The sequence below is a fragment of the Camelus bactrianus genome, chromosome 14 (genome assembly GCF_048773025.1).
Source record: "Camelus bactrianus isolate YW-2024 breed Bactrian camel chromosome 14, ASM4877302v1, whole genome shotgun sequence".
Taxonomy (NCBI): Eukaryota; Metazoa; Chordata; class Mammalia; order Artiodactyla; family Camelidae; genus Camelus; species Camelus bactrianus.
Genome location: NC_133552.1, coordinates 2,770,700 through 2,789,781, shown reverse-complemented (window position 1 = coordinate 2,789,781; position 19,082 = coordinate 2,770,700). Strand labels below are relative to the sequence as shown.

General features: G+C 44.1%; 1 protein-coding gene across 4 annotated transcripts in view; it reads left to right on the top strand.

Moving 5' to 3' along the window:
* Positions 1-5,316: 5,316 nt before the first annotated feature.
* MTMR6 (myotubularin related protein 6) overlaps positions 5,317-19,082 on the top strand; it is a 32,334-nt gene continuing 18,568 nt past the window's right edge. For 2 of the 4 annotated variants that reach the window (XR_012511605.1, XM_074377938.1), the window contains exons 1-6: positions 5,318-5,479; positions 12,189-12,305; positions 12,922-13,084; positions 14,331-14,488; positions 14,666-14,794; positions 17,549-17,683. Coding sequence is in view for 3 of the 4 variants with exons in the window: in XM_074377938.1 (XP_074234039.1) it covers positions 5,456-5,479; positions 12,189-12,305; positions 12,922-13,084; positions 14,331-14,488; positions 14,666-14,794; positions 17,549-17,683 (726 nt within the window). In the remaining variant the exon portion in view is untranslated. Of the gene's footprint in view, positions 5,480-12,188; positions 12,306-12,921; positions 13,085-14,330; positions 14,489-14,665; positions 14,795-17,548; positions 17,684-18,550; positions 18,664-19,082 lie in introns of all 4 variants that reach the window. The other 2 variants (XM_074377939.1, XM_074377937.1) reach the window with 2 other exon arrangements.

Genomic DNA, 19,082 nt, shown 5'->3' with positions numbered 1-19,082 from the left:
ACAGCGCTGCGCACGTCGGTCGGCCGCGCGCACGCAGCCCCGGAAGTACGCACGCCGCGCAGGGGCCGCTGGGAGGGGGTGGGTGGGGCCGTCGCGCCGCGCAAGGCGCCCTGGGACGAGCTGGGGCGGCGCCCCGAGGTCCACCCCGTTCGGGTGGTGTCTCGCCCTTGGGTGTGTCTGGACGTCTGTGCTGACGTAGCTTCTGCTTGTGGCTATTGCGTCTCAGTTATTGCTTCTTCTCTTGCTTGCAGCCAGGGAGGATGCGCAGAGCCCGGCGTTGGCAAGGCTGGCGCCCTCCTCCGCACGACTCCGACGGCCGGGAGGTCCCAGGCAGCAGTCCCGTCGGGCCGGCTGGCCGCGCGGGCGCCTCCGAGCTCTGTGTTCGGCACACTCGGAACCGGCCCAGACCCGCTGTCCGAGGCCGTGGTGGAGCCCACGGACGTGCCCGCGTCTCCGGGCTGGAGCCTGGGGTCCCGCCCTCGGCTGCCTTCGAGCTGGGGCGCCGGGACACCTTCTTGTGTCCCCTAGGGAACCGCAAAGTGGACGGGATGAGAAAAGTACAGAACCGGGAACAATGACAGGGTTCTGTGAGCAACCCTTAAACATAAGAAAAATGGGAGTGTAAAGAGGAGATTGCGAAGGGCGGAAGGGTGAGGAAGGAATTCCCGGCGGTGGTGCGTTTGGGGTGCTGCCTTTCTATCGTGGGTCCTTATTTTTCCGTTACTTCCACAGATGGTTTTCCTACCTGCGATTTGGTCCAGTTGGAGTCATCTTAGAAGCCTCCACCGTATTTGCTTTCCTTAAACAATTCTCACTGGGACACTGCCGTGATCAAAAACCCAGTGGCTCTTCATTCTGCCATTCAGTGCCTTCCACTCAATCACTTTGTAACCTCACAGCTCAGGGGTCCCCTTAATGCAGCACTTTCTCCTGCTTTGGGCTTGGACATTGCCCCCCGCCAGGGACCTAATTGTGTGCCTCTGGAATTCACGTGTTGAAACTCTAATCCCCAGTGTGATGGTATTCGGAGATGAGACTTTGGGGAGGTAATTAGGTTTAGATGAGGTCATGAGGGTGGGGCCTTCGTGATAGGGTTAGTTCCCTGGTAATTAGAGACACCAGAGAACTCACCCCTTCCACCTCTAAGGACACAGCCAAAACAAGGCAGCCTTCTGAAAGCCGGGAAGACTGACCATGGGCACATTGGTCTTGAACTTAGCTCCCAGAACTGTGAGAAATGTCTGCTGTTTGAGCATCCAGTCTGTGATATTTTGTTACCACACCTTGAGCAGACTTAACACCATCTCTGTGTTTGCATGGTTTAAAAATTAAACAGCATTTCAAATATTATGGAGGTCACTATGGGAATGAGAAAGAAAAGGGACATATATGAACTGTAGTGTAAAGAAAAACATAGTGATTGAACAGGAAGAGAAAAAATATTGTGGGTTTTAGAGCTTCAGTGGTCTAAAGAATGCTACTATCAGAGATGACTATGGGGTGGTCAGTAAGAGGCTGGGAGTGTAAAATCTAGGTACAAATAGGACACCTTTCAGTGGAAAGGAAAAAGATTGATCCAGACAATTTTTGTAAAAAGATAGAAAGTGATTCCCTATGTCTTTGTTGTGCATTCTTTCCAAAACTTTTGAAGATAACCAAAATTAAATTAGTAAAAGCAAAATCCTGTCACTTAAATACATATATGTTAATTACCAACACATATAAGATTAACTGGATGGAAAGAGCATGTAAAAATACAGTAGGGGTTGAAATAACATGTTCGTAATAGAGAAACAGGGTTGAGGTATATAGGAACTCTGCAATAATTCTGTAAATCTAAAACTAAGTTTGTAAAAGAAAGGAAAATCTGACTCATAAGAGTTTTGGGGGGAGTTACTCAAATCAACAAACTTTTTAAACTTGATCTTATAGAAATTTTAGTACAATATTTCTGTCTTGTATCTAGCAGAGTAGTTTAAGTTATTGCTGCAGAAAATCCCAAAATTCCAGAGAGGAACCCTGCAGAGATGGAACCTGGAATATTTGATGCGCAGTATTACAATCTACCACTTGCCTCTCTAGATGCACCAAATGTAAGACTGGATCTCAAAGACCCTTTGTAATCTTATGTGACTTCTGTTTGTCCTGTTAGCAAAAAGAAGACACTTTAAATCCTTACGTTCTGCGGAAATAAAACTCCAAAGAAAGCCCAGTTGTTCGGTTATTCAATCAAAAACTTGACTGTAAAATGGTAATGACATAAGCTTCATGCCTCTTTCAAATTAAACCCTGCCCAGCCAGCAGAACCACAGGGCACTGGAATTTGGCTTAACCTTCCTTAGCTGGAGAGAGTATCACATCCCATCCCAAAACATGTTTCAAATACTCCTCTTTGACTTACTGAGACTTGAACTCATGTATCTATTCTATGTGAATGGCTGCTTACCAAGGATGAAGCAAATGATTTGGATGTTAAATTCCACAGCAAGCCACTTTGCTTCCCTTATTTTTTATACTGTGAAAATCCTGTTAAGAAACCCCATCTGAACTCAGAGCTAAAGAACTAGCATCAGAATCAGCAGGGATACAGATACCTCTGGGGATTCTACGACGCATTCTGCTTGACACACATGTACAGCTTATTTATAGAGCATTTACTGAGGTCAGCTACTGTGCTTATGGTTTTCTGTTCATGATTTCACTTAACCAACAACAACCCCCTCCTCTCTGGCCTAATCTTGGTCAGCAAAAGCATGAGAAAAACCCTTTAAATTATTATACAGTTAAGCAGTTACAAATATATGATCACTGATGACAGTAGGGTTCTGCTTGGTTACAGTGAGGGGTGTTTGGTGCCTTTTAGGATGCTCAGGACCAGACCTAGCCTCTACCAATTAGTCGCCAGTAGCACCCCCCCCACACACACACACACCCAGTTGTGACAACCAAAAATATCTCTAGATATTCCCAAATATCCCCTGAGGGCCAAATCACCCCAGGCTGAAATCACTTCAGAACTGCTGAAATAGAGGAATGACAAAAGTCACCTGTAATCCTAACCATTTAGAAATGTAAGCTTTTTGTTTGACATAAATAAAAATTACAAAGCATAGTCACTTTGAACTGACCACTATATAGCTGGTTTTGTTTTCACTCAGTAATTCAGCATCAACAATTTCATTATATGATACTCCTTCAGAGCAAAACTTTGTTGGTAGTGTTATTACCGAGTCTAAACTCGTTCTGCTCGCTGCCAGGCCAATAAACTGGGAGACAAAGTGTTGGGGCAAGGAATAAGGACTTTATTGGGAAAGCCAGCAGACCAAGAAGATGGCAGACTAATGTCCTGGAGAACCACCTTCCCCAAGTCAATTCAGGCTCCTTTTATACTAAAAAGGGGAGGAGATGTGGTTGGTTGTCGCAAACGTCTTGGTGTCAGAATCCTTTGCTCTTGCAGCTGTCCCGGTGGGTCAGGTCATGGTGTCCCTGTAAACCTCCAACAAGACAAATGTAATGTTCTGTTCTGCAACTTTTTATCTCTATGCGAATGGAAAAGTGTTATACCCTTAAAGGTCAGAGCTAGCCTGTGTATTTCAGGATAGAGGCAACATTCTTTTACAAAAGGTGCAGAACCAGCATGACTCAGCATGGGAAACAGAGCACAGGGTTGGAACTAAAGGAACAGATCTAATACAGAGTCAGATTTGTTCTTCCCTATTACATTGTGAATACTTTATAATAAAATAATTCTAACTCCTTCCTCCTGCCCCTGACATCAATGCTGTCACTAATTTCACTTATACATAAGCATTTCACAGGGTATAAAATTCTAGGTTGATGGATTTTTTTTTCTGTCAGTGCTTTAAATATTTCACTCCACACTTTCTGCTTGCATGCTCTCTGAAGAGAATTCAGATGTAACTCTTTTCTTTGCTCCTCTGTAGGTAAAGGTTTATTCCTCCTGGTTTCTTCAGGATTTTTTTTCTTTATCTTTGATTTTCCAGAATTTGAGAATGATATGTAGTTTTTCTGGCATTTATTCTACTTGGTGTTCTCTGAGGAAATGTTTGGTGCATGATGTTAATTTGGGGGAAATTCTCAGTCATTGTTGTTTCAAATATTTTTTCTGTTCCTTTCTTTCTTCACCTTTAAATACTCCCATTTCATGGATGTTACCCCTTTTGTAGATGTTCACTGTTCTTGGATATTCTATTTTTGTCCAAATGTTTTCTTCTTGCTTTTTCAGTTTAGGAGATTTTTATTGCTATATCCTCAAGCTCAGAAATCCTTTCCTCAGTCATGTCCATCCTTCTCAGAAGCCCATCGAAGGCATTCTTCATTTCTGTTACAGTGGATTTTATCCACACCATTTCTTTTTGGTTCTTTCTTAGAATTGCCGTCTCCCTGGTCACACTGCCCATCTGCTCTTGCAATCTGTCTACTTAACCCATTAGAGCCCTTAGCCTCTTGATCATAATTGTTTTAAATTCCCATCCTGATAATTTCAACATCCCCACAATATCTAAGACTGGATTTGATGCTTTGTCTCTTCAAACTCTGGGGGTTTTTTTGGGTTTTTTTTGCCTTTTAGTTTGTCATGTGATGTTTTCCAGATAGCCGGACATGATGTACTGGCTCAAAGGAACTGCGCAGCACTGCTTCCCAGGGAGGGTGCGCCTGTGGATTTCTGTTCCCGTAAGCTGTTGTTCTCTGATATTTGCCTGTTTCCTTTAACTTGGGGATCAGTGGTTTGCCCTGTGATCTCACTTCTCAACTAGAGTTTCTTACGAAAAGCTGTTGATTTTTCAGTTTGTTCAGCTTTTACTTGTTAGGACGCATCCCATAATTTTTAAGGGATGCTGGTATTAACAGTGTATGGCCATACCCCACTTTATATAACTGATCTCACCATATTGGAGATTGTGATCGATTCAAATAAGGCTACACTAAATACACCTGATTATTTCCGTGGAATAGATTCTTGGGAGCCGAACTGAAGCTCAGACTAAAGAGGAAGTATTGAAATTTGGTGCTGTCCACGGGTAGGGAGAGGGGCTTCAGTGACATCCTGTCTCGCCCTCCCCCACCAAATTCTCTCTGCATAAGCACGTGCACAGGACCCAGTCTGGAGCGGAGAAAACGGCCAGCCGCCTGAGAGGACCGCGCTCTCCTCGGGATTGGAGGGCCTCCGCCGGCAAGGGGCGCTGTGGGACCCGTGGCGGCCCCGCACCATCACGCCGCCGCTCTCCGCGCGCCGCCGCCGCTCTGCCCGCCGCGCCGCGCCCCCTCGGCGGCCGGGTTTGGGGAAGTGTTTCCAGGAGACGGTGGGGCGGGCCGCGCGTGCGCGGTGGATGCGGCCGGCGGCGGAGGTGGTTCCTGCTGGGCCAGGGGCGCCGCCACCGGTCCTCCGCTCCATGGTGCGCCCGGTGCGGCTGCCGGCGGACGCGTCCTCGGGATGGAGCACATCCGTACGACCAAGGTGGGCGCGCGGACGGCGGCTCGCCGCGGGGCGGGCGGAGGGCGGCGGGCCGAGGGTCCTGGCGGGCCCGGCCCGGGGCGCGGGGGCGGCCGCCCAGGGGCTTCGGGCGGGGGCGGACGGCCGCCGTTCCTGGGCCGAGTCGGCGCCGCTGTGGCCCCGCGCCGGAGCCCTGTGGCCCCGGCCCCGGATCCTCGCGGCCGGCGCTGCGGGAGCTGGACCGGCGCCCCGCTCCACCTCGTTTTCCTGGGGCTCTGGTCGAACTTGCTCGCCTCTAGTGTCAGGAGCCCGCTGGACAGACGCGTTGCGGGGAAGCGTGTCTGGTTCCTCAGCTGAGCATATTCAGCCCCTTGCTTCATTTTGTGTGTGAAAGACACTTATTTTGAGAAAACACAGATTCTAATGATTCTGGTACAGCTGTTAAAACGGGAGAAAATGACACCAAGTTACTTTACCTACAGAATTTTAGTTCAGCTTCAACTTTGGGAAGGGAGAAAACGTAACTCGCAATCAGAAGCATTGAATAGCATCCTTTTAAGACCGCGCGGAACCTGCAGAATCAGGAAGAAGACCCACTGCGAATCTTGACTCCCCGGGTTTTTCCGAAACGGTCAGGGGCAGTCCGTAGCTGCTCGTCCTCAAGTCACAGCTCATTTAGGAAAAGAGCCGACACACGCCTTCATTTGTTGCAGGGAGAATTTGAGATCTATGTCATTAAAGTGTTTCACAACCCTTTTTACGGTGTGCAGGGACGTATATTAGAGCATGTTTTTAACATGGCACATATTGTACCTAGTAAAATTAAGGATGCTAAAAAGCAACCCCATTTTGAAAATCTCTATTTTTAAGAGAAGAAAGATAAAGTAACTCTAAAATTCAAGTTGCTGCCACTTAAAGTTTGAAGGTAGAGGGTGCTTAGGTAAATAACCAAACTAGTAGAAGACTGCAGAGGTGGAAGGGAGGGGTAGGGTGGGCATCAGATAAGGTTCTTGTCCCATTTCCCAGATTCCTCATGTGTGTACGTGGTAGCTGTGTGCAGGGACTTCCTTCTGTGCCAGACTGCACCTCATCTCTGCACCTTTCACAGTGCTTGTTACAGTTCATAGTGCACAGTAGGAAAACAGTAAAAATGAACTGAATTTACTCAATTAGAACAAATCTATTCCTAAGGATTGGTAAGAGTGAACAGAGTGTTAGAAGAGCTTTAGGATCCCTCGGCTTATTTTACGTTTTCCTGCCTTAAATTTATAATGAACGTGTATCTTCGTTTTTATTTCTTTACCTTATTTCCTTAAGATTCTTGCTGGTAACTTTCGTTTGCTCTGCTGTTCCTCATTAACTACCAGGTTATGAACTTTAATTTTCTGATTTAGTCTTACCTGTTCACAGTGGGCTAACACTGGTGGTTTAGTAAAGGTTTTTTAATGACTTTTTTAGGATGAAAAGACTTCCGACTAATTTTCCATAAAAATGGAAGCACACTTCTTAAGTGTGCTCCTTTATTACTTTGGTTATTTTTCTAGCATTAGACCTCTGCTGCTCTGGAATGTGGCTGTACATAGACTGCAATTAAATGGATATTTACTAGGTACGTGTTGTGTGTCAGTCCCTGTACAGATGCTGGGCACACAACAGTGGGCACACAACAGTGAGCACGACAAGCATGGATCTCAGGGCATTCTGAGAGCAGTTGTGTGAACTCTAACATTTTCCTGAGTCATCACTTAGTCTTAAAAGATTGAATAGCCAATGTTTTGTTTCCATTATGCATCGCCTTCACCTGGACAGTTAATTTCCTGCAAAAATAGTTGTAAGTATTTAAAAAGTAAAAATGAATTGCTTTCCGTTTGTTTAGCTGTTTTGAACTCTCTCTAGTTTAGTCGTGATCAAGGACTGACTGTCGAGTAGCTCCGTGGAACTAGCAGTTGGTTCTACGTCGCGCAGACCGCTGTGTTTGAGAAGTAGTAATCACCACTTACGAGCAGCCGTGTGTCAGTGTAGCCAGCTGCACGGTGTGATGTCACAGATACGTTAATTTATACAAGATTATCCCCAAACTCTTAATGCTGCCGGTTGGGGACATTATGTACATTTGCAGATGAGAAGGAAATAGGCTTAGAGAGTGGAAGGAACCTGCTCAGGATGGGGAGAGCCGAGATTTAAACCAAGGTTTGTCTAACTCCCAAGACTGATAACGACTTTCCTGTTATCTCTCCAGTTTTCATCTGTTTTGTTCAAATATATTAATATTAATTCAGAAATAAATCTTAATAGTAATTCTAAGCTTTTTTCCCCCAAACCTCTTATCGTAAGTAAATCATTTTTATGTGGTGGTGTTTTTTTGTACTGTTTATAGTCCTTTTTAAAAATTACTGCTTACTAATCTGAGATACCTCAGATAAAGTATCTGAGCTGACTACTACTTAAATGGCTGTATAATTCTAACATTCAGGAACAGTTGTATCACCCTGTTTTGGTCACATTTGGGCTACTCATTGCATAGCATCAAAAAAGATGTCAAGTCAGAATTTGAATTTTTGAAAGAGATTTCCAAGCTATGCTTACGAGCAGTGACACTGCTGCCCATCACTCTGAGCTCTGATTTTGCCGCAACGAGAGAGTCTGGGCAGGAGACAACGGGAAACGTGCAGAGTCAGTTCCTCTTTATGCCCTCTTTCCCCTTTCCCTGCCAGGCGCCAGGGCTTGGCTGACACCGTGGATCGCCCCAGATGGTAGTGTGCTGTTTGTGAGTGGAGCTTTGCAGAAGGAAGTGGAAGAATGTTTTCCGAGCCTAGACGTACGTGAAAGACTGCTTCCTAGAGTTGGCTAAGCGAGATGTCCCGTGAAAACCCAACCCCACTGGTATTCAGCTTGAGTAATTTCAAAATTAACGCTCCATTTGTTCTTGGCTTGTTACCCCTTGTCATCAGAATGTGAGAGTATACACGTATATAGACAGATCCATGTTATGTATTACGAAGAGGGAAGGGAATGCAAAACTAAGGATGCATCAAGAATAAGGAGAAACTGATATTGTTTTGTTTTTTTGAAATAAGAGCCCATAGACTTGGAGGAGCACCTGAATGCTTTCCCCACGTAAAGTGCTACCTTGGCTCACACTAATGTTATCCTATTATTCAGGTGGGAAAATTGAAACTTGCAAAGACTAAATAAAATAACCTGTCCTGACCCGACAGCTGGCTCCGCGAAGGAAGCGAGGCCTCTCTGGCTCCCTGTGATCCCTGGATGGTGGAGCCAGGAGCCTGGATCCGGGCCTCTGATGCCTGTCCTGTTCCCATGGCCATTCCCCCTCCTGCCTCACAGAGCAGTGATCTTGTCAAGGGGTTTGAGTAGGAGGTGGGTTAGTGTGAGGAGGACTGGATGGGAGGGGAGCGGGGAGAGGAGCAGGTGGCAGGATGCTGATGACGAGGGTCTGGAATGAGGGAGGAGGTCTGGCCCGAAGCAGGAGACTCGGAGCTGTCCGTGTTCCCGTCATCACGGGGGACTACTGGAGTGTGGAATAATGGTTCTCGGTCCCAGGTGGACGCCTGGCTGTAGGGAGGGATCACAGGGAGCCAGAGAGGCCTCGGCAGGCCATCCCAGCTTCAATCGCCCTGTCCTGTCATAGAGTGAATACAGCCGTGGGCCACAGAACTTGGACTGAGGAAGGCCATTGGTCCCTCCTGCCCCAGGGGCCACATTCCCCTCTTGGGTGTCTGAATCTTCAGGATGTGATCTGTCTGTGACTTCCTGTGTTTTTCCCTTCCAGCTGTGTAGTCACCTGTAACCTGAGCTTCTGTATAGACCATCAGGGTACCTTTGAGCGCAGGCCCAGAGTTGGCAACAGATCTACTGGCCCTTAAGGTGATCTGTTAGCATCTCCCATCCTCTGCATAAGGACCACACCCTCCGGCTCTTTTCTCCCTGCTCCTTCCCCTTCTGTTTATTCTCTTTTCCCTTAACCTCCCTCTTCCCCATTTCCTTTTTGCCTGTGACACTGCCTGTAAGAAGGGTCTCGACTCTCTCTGAAGTGCCTCAGTGCTTGTGAGAGTCATAGTTGCTCCCTAAATCTCTGAGAACATTTCCATGAAAACACCAGGTAAAGTCCGGAGCAACATCTGCGCAGGGCTTTCGGCTCTCGCTGAAAAGAGGAAACCAGCAGCAGCAGGTGGGGTTTAGAAACTGGCGGTGTGTGTGGTTGAGCTTTGTGCGATCCTAGCAAACAAGATCTGACTTCTTTGTTTTTACAGTCTTAGGATTTTCAGCAAAGAGCAGAATAATCTGTATGTTTTCTTGGAAAATCTCTTATTTTTCTCCAGAACTTTAGGTATTAAATAAATGTTTTTGAATGATTTCAGATTTATTATCTGTCACATCCATATAGAGATTGCCATGTTGAAGGAGACATGCCCTGATTTTTATTATATTTTGATTTGAATATAGTTTTGCACTTACTAAGGTGATGGGTAATCCTTAGTTCGTTAACGTCAAGCTAGACTCTTTTCCCTCACTCACTTTTCCTTTTATACTTTATCTCAGTAAATGGCAGCTGGCCTGACAGGCGTAGTGTCTTTAAGAAGCCTCTAGGTCCCTTCCTTCTCACACCAGTTTGTTGTTATCTCGGGGGGTGGGGGGGCTCTTGGCCTGTATCACATCCTCCCGGGCTCCCCTAGGTACCTCTGTGGCCTCCTACCCGGTTACCCCAGGACCAGTCTTCTCCCAACTCAGCGCATCCTCCGCGTTGCCGTCAGAAAGGTCCTCTGATGGCATCTGATCACAGGCTGCTGTGCTCAAAGTCCTCCACTGGTTGTCTTTACAGCAGTTTCTCTACCTTAACAGGTGCTTCTTTTTCATCAGGTAAGATGCTACGTCCCTCCGCTTCTTACATAATGCGTCATCCTGTATTGACACTTCTGTGTTTCCTCTGCATCAGTCAAGAAAATTTTGTCGAGCTTTGCTTTTGACACTTACACTAGGAGAATGTGGGTGTTCCAACCCTAGCACTCAGGTTAGGAGACTGAGCTTGCTTTTCAAGTCCACGTGCCTCCTCCTTCCTGTCTGCTTTGAACTGGACAGTGGTCAGTGCAGAGGACTGTCAGGATCAGCTTACCTCCTCAGCTCGCTAGCAACAGGAATTTCTTTAAACTTTCATTCGCTCGCTTTGTTGCTTACTATTTCTCAGGCAAACGTGGTGTAGAGGACCTGACATCTATTCCCCAGCCTTCCTGCAGCCCTTGAGGGAGAGAGTTTTGTCCCTATTCCACACATAAAGAAAGTGAGGCCCAGACAGATTGACCTTTAGTTGGTAGCCAGTGCATTTTGGAGTGAATTAGCAAACTAGTCCTAAACAAAGAAACAAATGTTGACTTCTGAGAGAAATCTTCATTCAGGTTTATAAGAAGCAAGTTTTCCTGTGGCTTTAAAGGCAGTGCGTGGTGATCTGACAGGTTTTAGTTTTTATCTGTCAAATCAGCTGCCAGACCTGAGCTGCAGTAAGTTAGATCCTGTCTCTAAGTTTCCAGAGGGAAGTGTTGAAACTCAATTCACTGCCTTACCCTTGCAGGTGGAGTTTTGAATCACAATCAAATATTTTGTTCTGCATTTAAATTTTAACTTATTTGGACACTGCTGTTATAAATAAAACACTATGGCATCGAGCCTCTTGGAGATCTAAGTAGCCTTTTCAGTTGTAGTTATTGATTATTTTGGAAATCCTAATTTCATAGTGGGATATTTTTCAATTTTAGTAAGGGAAAAGAAAATATATATGAGGTAAAAGTATAGAATTAACGAGGTAATGGTTAGCTCTGTGGTTTTGAAGACAGCTGTGGGTTAATATTTTTAGTTGGTAAAGGTTCTTTTACTTCCCCTCCCCCCCAAAGGAATGAGTAGTAATAAATACTATCTTTTCAAAGCAGTACCCTCCTGCACATTCTTGGCCAACTCTGCCCACACTCCCCAGTGGCACCTGTGTGCACGCACGTGTGTGTGTGTCACCATTGATAAAGATGTACCATGTACCTCACTGCCTCAGCCACAGAGGGCGGTCAGGCAGCATGTGACATGCGAGGGAATTCAGAGCCAGGAAGAAATGCAGCGCTGACATTAGTTATTAATTAATTTTGAGAAGGATTCCTGTTAAGAGAGGGCATCAATGAGCCCTGAAGATGGCGTCGCACTTGGCTGAGCAGGAGAGGCTGAGTGAGGAGGGAGAGCAGGTGGGGAGAAGAGCAGAACTGGACACAGAGCTTTCCTGGGGGGGGACGCTGGGCAGAGTGATGTTCACAGTGTTCGCAGCCATTGAGCTCGTCCAGGATTGGTTTTTCCTGGTAGATTACTTTCATGGCACTAGATAATAACCTTTATGTATTTATTTCTTGACTTGCCAACTTTAAATAAAACATACTGCCTCTTGAATACAAAAAGTGTTTGTGCTCATTTATACTGCGGCCCTCCTTCCTGTTCTCTTTCGTATTCATGTGCATTTTTCACAGAGTTCTCTCTGTTGGTTATGTTTGTAACTGTAAATAATGCCTATGTTGTTTGTGGGTGACACATTCCCCAAGATACGTGATTAACTTTCGACATTAAATAAACTCACGTTTTTGAACAGGAGGAAAACATTTGCAAATGTACATTTGAATTATGGGATAACAGAAAATGGATTTTATTCCACTTTTGAAATGAGAAATAACACCTTTTTCTTTCTTAGGTTGAGCAAGTGAAATTACTTGACCGATTCAGTAGCAGCAACAAGGCTCTGACAGGGACCCTGTACCTCACGGCCACACATCTGTTGTTCATAGACTTTCACCAGAAAGAAACCTGGGTAAGGAGGACCCCAGCCGGGTTACCATGATTATCGCAATGGGATCGACCTACGCTGTGTTTTATTTTGAATATGTACAAGCATTTTTAGGTGTTGCCTGTCTAAATGAGAAATTTTTCAAAGTCATGTGAGCACTGCCGCCCTCCTTTTGAATAAAGCTGTGGCGTCACCTGGGCTGTGGGATTCTCTCTCGGTGATGAGTTGTAAGCAAAGGCCTGGAGTTCCTGACTGAAGGGGCAGAGCTATCATCCCAATTGGCAGGAGGAGCTCAGTGCGTGTACAGAGGAGCCAGGCGATGGCTGTGGTCACTAGGACTCGGGTGTGTGGAGGAATTGGAATGAGGCTAGAGAAGTGGGAAATGACATGACTAGAATGCTTTGGGGGGAGGGGGTGCTTTTTAATGGTCACCCCTCTGCCTTGTAGAAAACAGCTCAGAGGTTCAGGAGTAGAAGGAGTCTGTTTCTGGCTTGGGCATATGGTCATTAAAAATTTGCGTGTGTAGTGTAAGATCGGAGACCGTGTTTGCGGAGGCGTTTCTCACATGTCTGCACTCTGGGAGACAGTAGCTGTTTTGTGCTTTTCTGTAATGATGATCAGATGTTGCCTCCCGTTGTAGATCTTGCACCACCACATTGCCTCGGTCGAGAAGCTGGCTCTGACGACGTCGGGGTGCCCACTGGTGATTCAGTGCAAGAACTTCCGGACTGTGCATTTCATTGTTCCCAGAGAAAGAGATTGCCACGACATCTACAACTCTCTGCTACAGCTGTCAAAGCAAGGTGCTGTTCTCCAGGACCAGAGCTTACTTGCTAATTGAGATGGACTAGATTATCCAAGATACTTTATTTAATATCTCATTATTGTTACATTATACTTCAGGTTACTCTTAAGTTGGGTTCTTATGTGCTCTGTTCCAAAAAATTTGGCCTAGAAATGATGAGAAACTTCCGATCTGAACTGTAGGAATGGTTTCCAAAGGCAGGGAAATAGCAAGGAAAGAGTGAAGCATTTACAGTGGTACAGGCTTGACGAACCAGATTGCTGTTGACGTTTTCAAAGTCTGTTGAGAGCCAGTAGCCCAGCTTTTTTTTTTTTTTTTTTTAAGTTGATGTCCCAGAGCCAAGAGGAATGACTTGGAAGTTGATTACTGCATGAAAAGTTAAGGGAGGTCAGGCTCGCCTGGCCACAGTGGGGCTGATTCCTTAGATTGACTGGAGTGAGCAGGGGTAAGAGAGCGTGACTCCTGCTTTAGTGGAGGCAGGAGTGAGGGCAGTATTGGCCCCAGGGAGGACTCTTACTGGCGCTGGTGCCCCAGCGTCTGCAGGCTTCCTCCCCCAGCATGCTGGACGCCGTGGCTGTCTCCATCGAGACAGAGCTCACTGGTTCCTGACTGTTTCTTGTGTGTTGCACACCTGGGTTGCAGCGGTCTCGGAGCAGGTCCCCTCTCACTCTTCTCTCCAGCTCCTCTCTGGGCCCTCAGAGCCTGTACGGGTGTCTGCACCGCCCCTAGGGAAGCCCCGTCCCACAGCGGGCACGCTTCTCTGACTTTGGGTCGTGGCGTTGTTCAGGAGCAGATGCTCTCAGGGGCTCTGTGCACCCTCTGCTGGTTTTGGCCAACACCATTCTGTGGGTTGTACATGCACTTTCCCGTTTTTCTGTGCCATCTCTAGTTCTTGGTTAAAGCATTAGTCCTCTGTGTTACGTCTCATTTGGGAAGAGTGGTGGGTGGGAAGTGTCTGCTTCTCTCTTTAAAATTTTACTTTTAAGGGAAGGAAGTATTGCAGTAATGTCTAAGTCTTACTGTGATATTTACTAGGTTTTGCTAATGATACAAATGAAATCTTAGATCGACCTATGTGTCTTCAGATTACTCATTTTCATCAAAGAACTGGGAAAATAGTAAGTTCAAGTATGTTCAGGTATTAGCTATCTCTGAAAATTTTTTAAAAACAGAGGGATAAAACTGAAAAAATTATTAAATCCTATAAATTGCATTTTAACATTTATGTGTTTTGTGTACCATAGCAAAATATGAAGACCTCTACGCATTCTCTTATAACCCCAAACAAAACGATTCAGAAAGACTGCGAGGCTGGCAGCTCATTGACCTTGCGGAGGAGTATCAGAGGATGGGGGTGCCGAATTCAAACTGGCAGCTGTCTGATGCCAACAGGGACTACAAGGTACCCTGTCAGTTAGAAAATGTTGGTACCGAGAGTCAGAGTCATAGTAGCGGCTTGTCCGTGTACTACTCTGTACTGTTCTTGCGTTTAATATGTTTTAGTGTTTGAAAGGTGTTTTTTAACCTCTTGGGTTTGGAACCATGAGTGCAATGGTTATGTTTTATTTGATTTTTACAGATTTGCGAAACTTACCCCAAAGAACTTTATGTTCCCCGAATAGCAAGCAAGCCAATAATTGTTGGTAGTTCCAAGTTCCGGAGCAAGGGGCGGTTCCCCGTTCTTTCCTACTATCATCAGAGTAAGGAGGTAGGAAGCTTTCTTTTGATTTTACAGTTGAAGCATAACCCTCTTCAGGCATAAGTATCCGAAAGAACGTTCATTTTTACATTAAGAGGTCATTGTTATGATGTTGCTGATAGAGAAGTGCTGGCTTTTCCCTTAATAACATGATTGAAATTTAAAAACAAAATTATCCTGAAATACGGAAACTCTCATACTTGTCATCTTTCTCCCCTCCCCCTCATCCTTTCCTTCTTCCCTTCCAGGAGTGACTTGAAAACAACAGGATTTGTGAGCAGATAGATTCTTCCTGCTTTCCTCTGGTTCTCTTTTGATCCTGCTTGTTTGCAGGGAGAGCAGATAGTTTGGACAAGCCAGCTATTGAGAAAAGGGAGAGAACCAAGGGTCTTTCAGGCTCCCGTTTTAATAGTAAGCTCCTCACATTGGGAGGACTTTTCCAGTGAGAAGGGGTGGAGGCGGCGTCTTTATACCGAGACGCTGTGACAGGGATTGCTCAGCACGGTGAAACTTACCTGCAGTCCCTGCGCAGGCAGGAGGGCCTCCATGATTAGTGCTCTCTGTGCATGGGAGCCGCGGGGCAAGCTTGTCAGCTCTGCTCCTTACCTGTCCCTTTCCGTGGGGACCGGTGGTTCGGAGAGGGTGGATCTCTTCTCATCACAGCTGGTAACTTGAGGGCTCGATGCCAGTTCTGATGCCCTGTCCTTTGTGAGCTGGTTTTTTCCTTGGGAAGCGTTTAGAATTGTCTTTTTCCTCAGGGTTCTGAAATTTCATGGTGATGTGCCTTGCCGTGTTGTTTTAAATTCTGTCTGGAAACTCAGGACTCCGTTGTGGGAAGTTGCTCCTTTGGTAATTTCCTCTCTTCTGTTAATTTTTTTGTACTTTGTGTGTGTGTGTTGACAAGTGGGCTTCTTAGCATAAACATTCATTTTTCTTAATTTTCTCTCCTATTTATCTCTTGAGGTAAGATTTCTTCAACCTTATCTTCAGTCCATCTCCTGTCTCCTTTATTTTTGCTGTAATGTTTTAAAAATCCAAGAATTCTTTCCTGTTTTCTGGGCTTTTTTTTTATTAAAAAAATTTTTTTTTCTGAACTTTTTAGTTTTCTCTTCTTGGATGTGACTCTGAAGATGTTAAAGAATTTTTTAGAAAGAATTCTTGTGCTCCCCACATAGCAGTCTGCTCAGAGTTTTTTTTTTTCTTATTTATTTTGTTTTCCATGTCTTTCGAATATCTGATTCTTGGCTGGCCTCTCATATTTAAGAGTGAGGTGCTTCAAAGCTGTTGAGAAGTTCGCTTGTGCGCTTGAGTGATCTTCTCTGGATTTTTTTCTGTTATAATTTTCACACCACTGTGTGTAGTAAGCCTGTCCAGGATCCAAGTGTGGGAAGAGGGTGGGGCGGTTGCACATTTTGTTACCCAGGCTTTACTTAATCTTGTTTTGGTGGGCACAGGGCTTCACCCCAGCCTAGCTGTGTTCCATTATCCCCCGTCAGGCCTTCAGAGGTATCAGCTCCCGGGCCTTCCTGGGCTTTTGCTGCTGAGAATATCTTGCTTCCTTTTGACTCGGAACAAGTTGTCAGCTTTCTTTGCTAAATCGGTTACTACTTGTCAGTCTGCTTTCATTTCCCCACATTTTATTGATGGCTCTACTCAATTTTTGTCTCTTTTCTCATTTTCTTTGACCTTTTGGTGTTACACATTTAGAATTTCTTTCTTAGAACTTTAGTTGGGTTTGAGAAGGGAGCCAGAGGTAAAAAGTAAAACTTTAAACAGAAGTTCCTAATTTGCTTTTCATAACAAAGTCATAGGGAGTTATGACTGGTTAAGGCCTCTGTTTGACACACCCATGTTTGTATACATTTTTTATTGGAACACTGGGCTGAAAATAGATACACAGTGCCCAACCCAACAAGCCAGAGAGTTGGTCTGAGAAAACCTTAATAAGGCAGTCCTCATTTTCTTCTACTGTTTTATTACATTTTCATGATTTTATTTTATGTGTGAATTTAAAATGTGTGAATATGAATTTATATGTACTTTTTTCCTTAATGATACTGTGGTTGGAATGTTTGGGTAGAGTTAAGTTGGAGCTGGTATGGATGAGATTGAGAAAAAGGTACATGGGTCTAAGTCTTTTAAATCTTTTCTTGAGACTGAACAACAGTAGATAATCTACTCCAACACGCACTACTTCTTACAGTTATTTTTGCTCTCTTAGATCGACTGTATTTTAACCAAATTTGAATTGAAGCTCATTTTTCTCATTTTATGTCTCATTTTATATAAAGTTTGCTGATTTCTAATTAGAGCTCTGAAACCCTTTGGAAAGTAAAGGTTCAAATGGTGCTGTTTAAAAAAATTATGTTCTACATTTATTGATGAATCATTTACCTGAACTTGAGTTGAAAGAATCTTATAATCCAGAGCACAGAATGCAGCTGTCTGGTAGGTTACCTGATACAGAATTGAACAGGTGTTGCTTCTTAGGATGAAAGATTTTTTTTTTCCATCAAACTAGATAAGGAGCTATTTAAGTTTCTTAGTAGGAGATAGTATTGGGAAAACTTAAGTAACATCAAGACATTGAAACAGTATTTAATCCAAATAGAATTTCAAAGTTAACACCCGAATTGTCCTGCCAGCTTTTAAACAGACTATGCATTTGATTTTAACTTTTGGGGTTTTCTCCTTTTAAGATGTTTTTCAGATAAGTTTTAGATTTATCTTTGAATAATCTGTTTTCTATCTTTTTAAAACTAGGCTGCCATTTGTCGATGTAGTCAGCCACTGTCAGGATTCAGTGCCCGGTGCCTGGAGGACGAGCATTTGCTTCAGGCCATCAGCAAAGCCAACCCAGCCAACCACTACATGTACGTCGTGGACACCAGGCCCCGGGTATGTGTCCGAGCCCAGCGCAGTCTGGCTGGGCAGTTGTCCTTGCTGATTCAGTAATGGAAGTTGATCAGTTTGTCCATATTTAATGTATTTCAGTCCTAGTTTTAAATTAACTGAGGCTAATGATACCAAAGAAATCAATCTTTTAAAGCATACCAACTTAGGAGACCCATTTTCCAGTCAGCCAGATGACGATTTCTTTTATGTCCTCACGCACACACACACACACATATATGTATGTATGTATATGTGTGTGTATATATGTGTAAGTAATATATATGTGTGTATATATGTGCGTATATTTGTGTATATATGTATATGTAAATGTGTGTATATGTATATATGTGTCTATATATATCTATATATGTGTCTATGTATGTATGTGTGTGTGTGGATATGTGTGTATGTATATGTATGTGTGTGTATATATGTATATGTATATATGTATGTGTGTATATGTATATATAAATTTAGGAAAGCTGAATTTTATATTGGGAATGCTTGCTGGTATATGTCTTTTGTTATTGTGAAGAAATACTTAATTGTATTACTTTTTGGTAGAATTCTTAATTGGCAAAATGCTTTGTGTTAAAATAATAGATCTTAATTTGGAATATTCAAGAAAGTAAGGAAAATAGGTAGTTAACTTAGGAATCATTGAACCAGAGAATTATAAACAGAGCACAGGATGTAGTTGTTCTGTTAGGACTCTGTGATATCAGGATAAATTTTTGTCATTGGGACCAATGTCAGAATCCCCTTCCCTTTCATAAGCACAGTTAAACAGCCAGTTCACGTAGGATCCTACAGCTAACAGTGAAAGCCCTCAGTGGTAACAGCTGATGTTACTTTTAATTTTTATTATAGCATCGCATGCAGAGCTGGTGGGCTACACAAAAGGACATTGGCAGAATTATAGTGAGGATTTCTTCAAGAATCTGGAATGATGAGAAAATAAGAGAAAGCGATGAGAAAAAGCGAATGAGCAGTCTAGAGTGCAACTTATGCAGCCTTGTTGAAAGGAATGGTAGCTGTTTGAGAAGTAATTCTCACCATTATACAGTCTCACAAGGGACAGTGGAGAAAACAAGATAAGAGTAATCTGAGTGAATTAAGACATACTAAAAATTGGACATTGATAATTCGATAACGTTTTATTTACACAAAAAGACTTTCTTAGAAGTCATGAGTGTTGGTGCTATCTCTTGTAAGAAAAGTTTTAGGTTCCTTCCTTGTATAATCTGGGTGGGTTAATTGGTTAGAACTATTTTTAGGTAATGTTAGATATGGCAGATGATTGTAATTTAAGACTTTCTGAACCTGTGGTCTGAGGGCAATTTGTTTCTTAGAACCTAATAGCTCTTACTTGTATAATTGACTTCTACACAGAAAATATCTT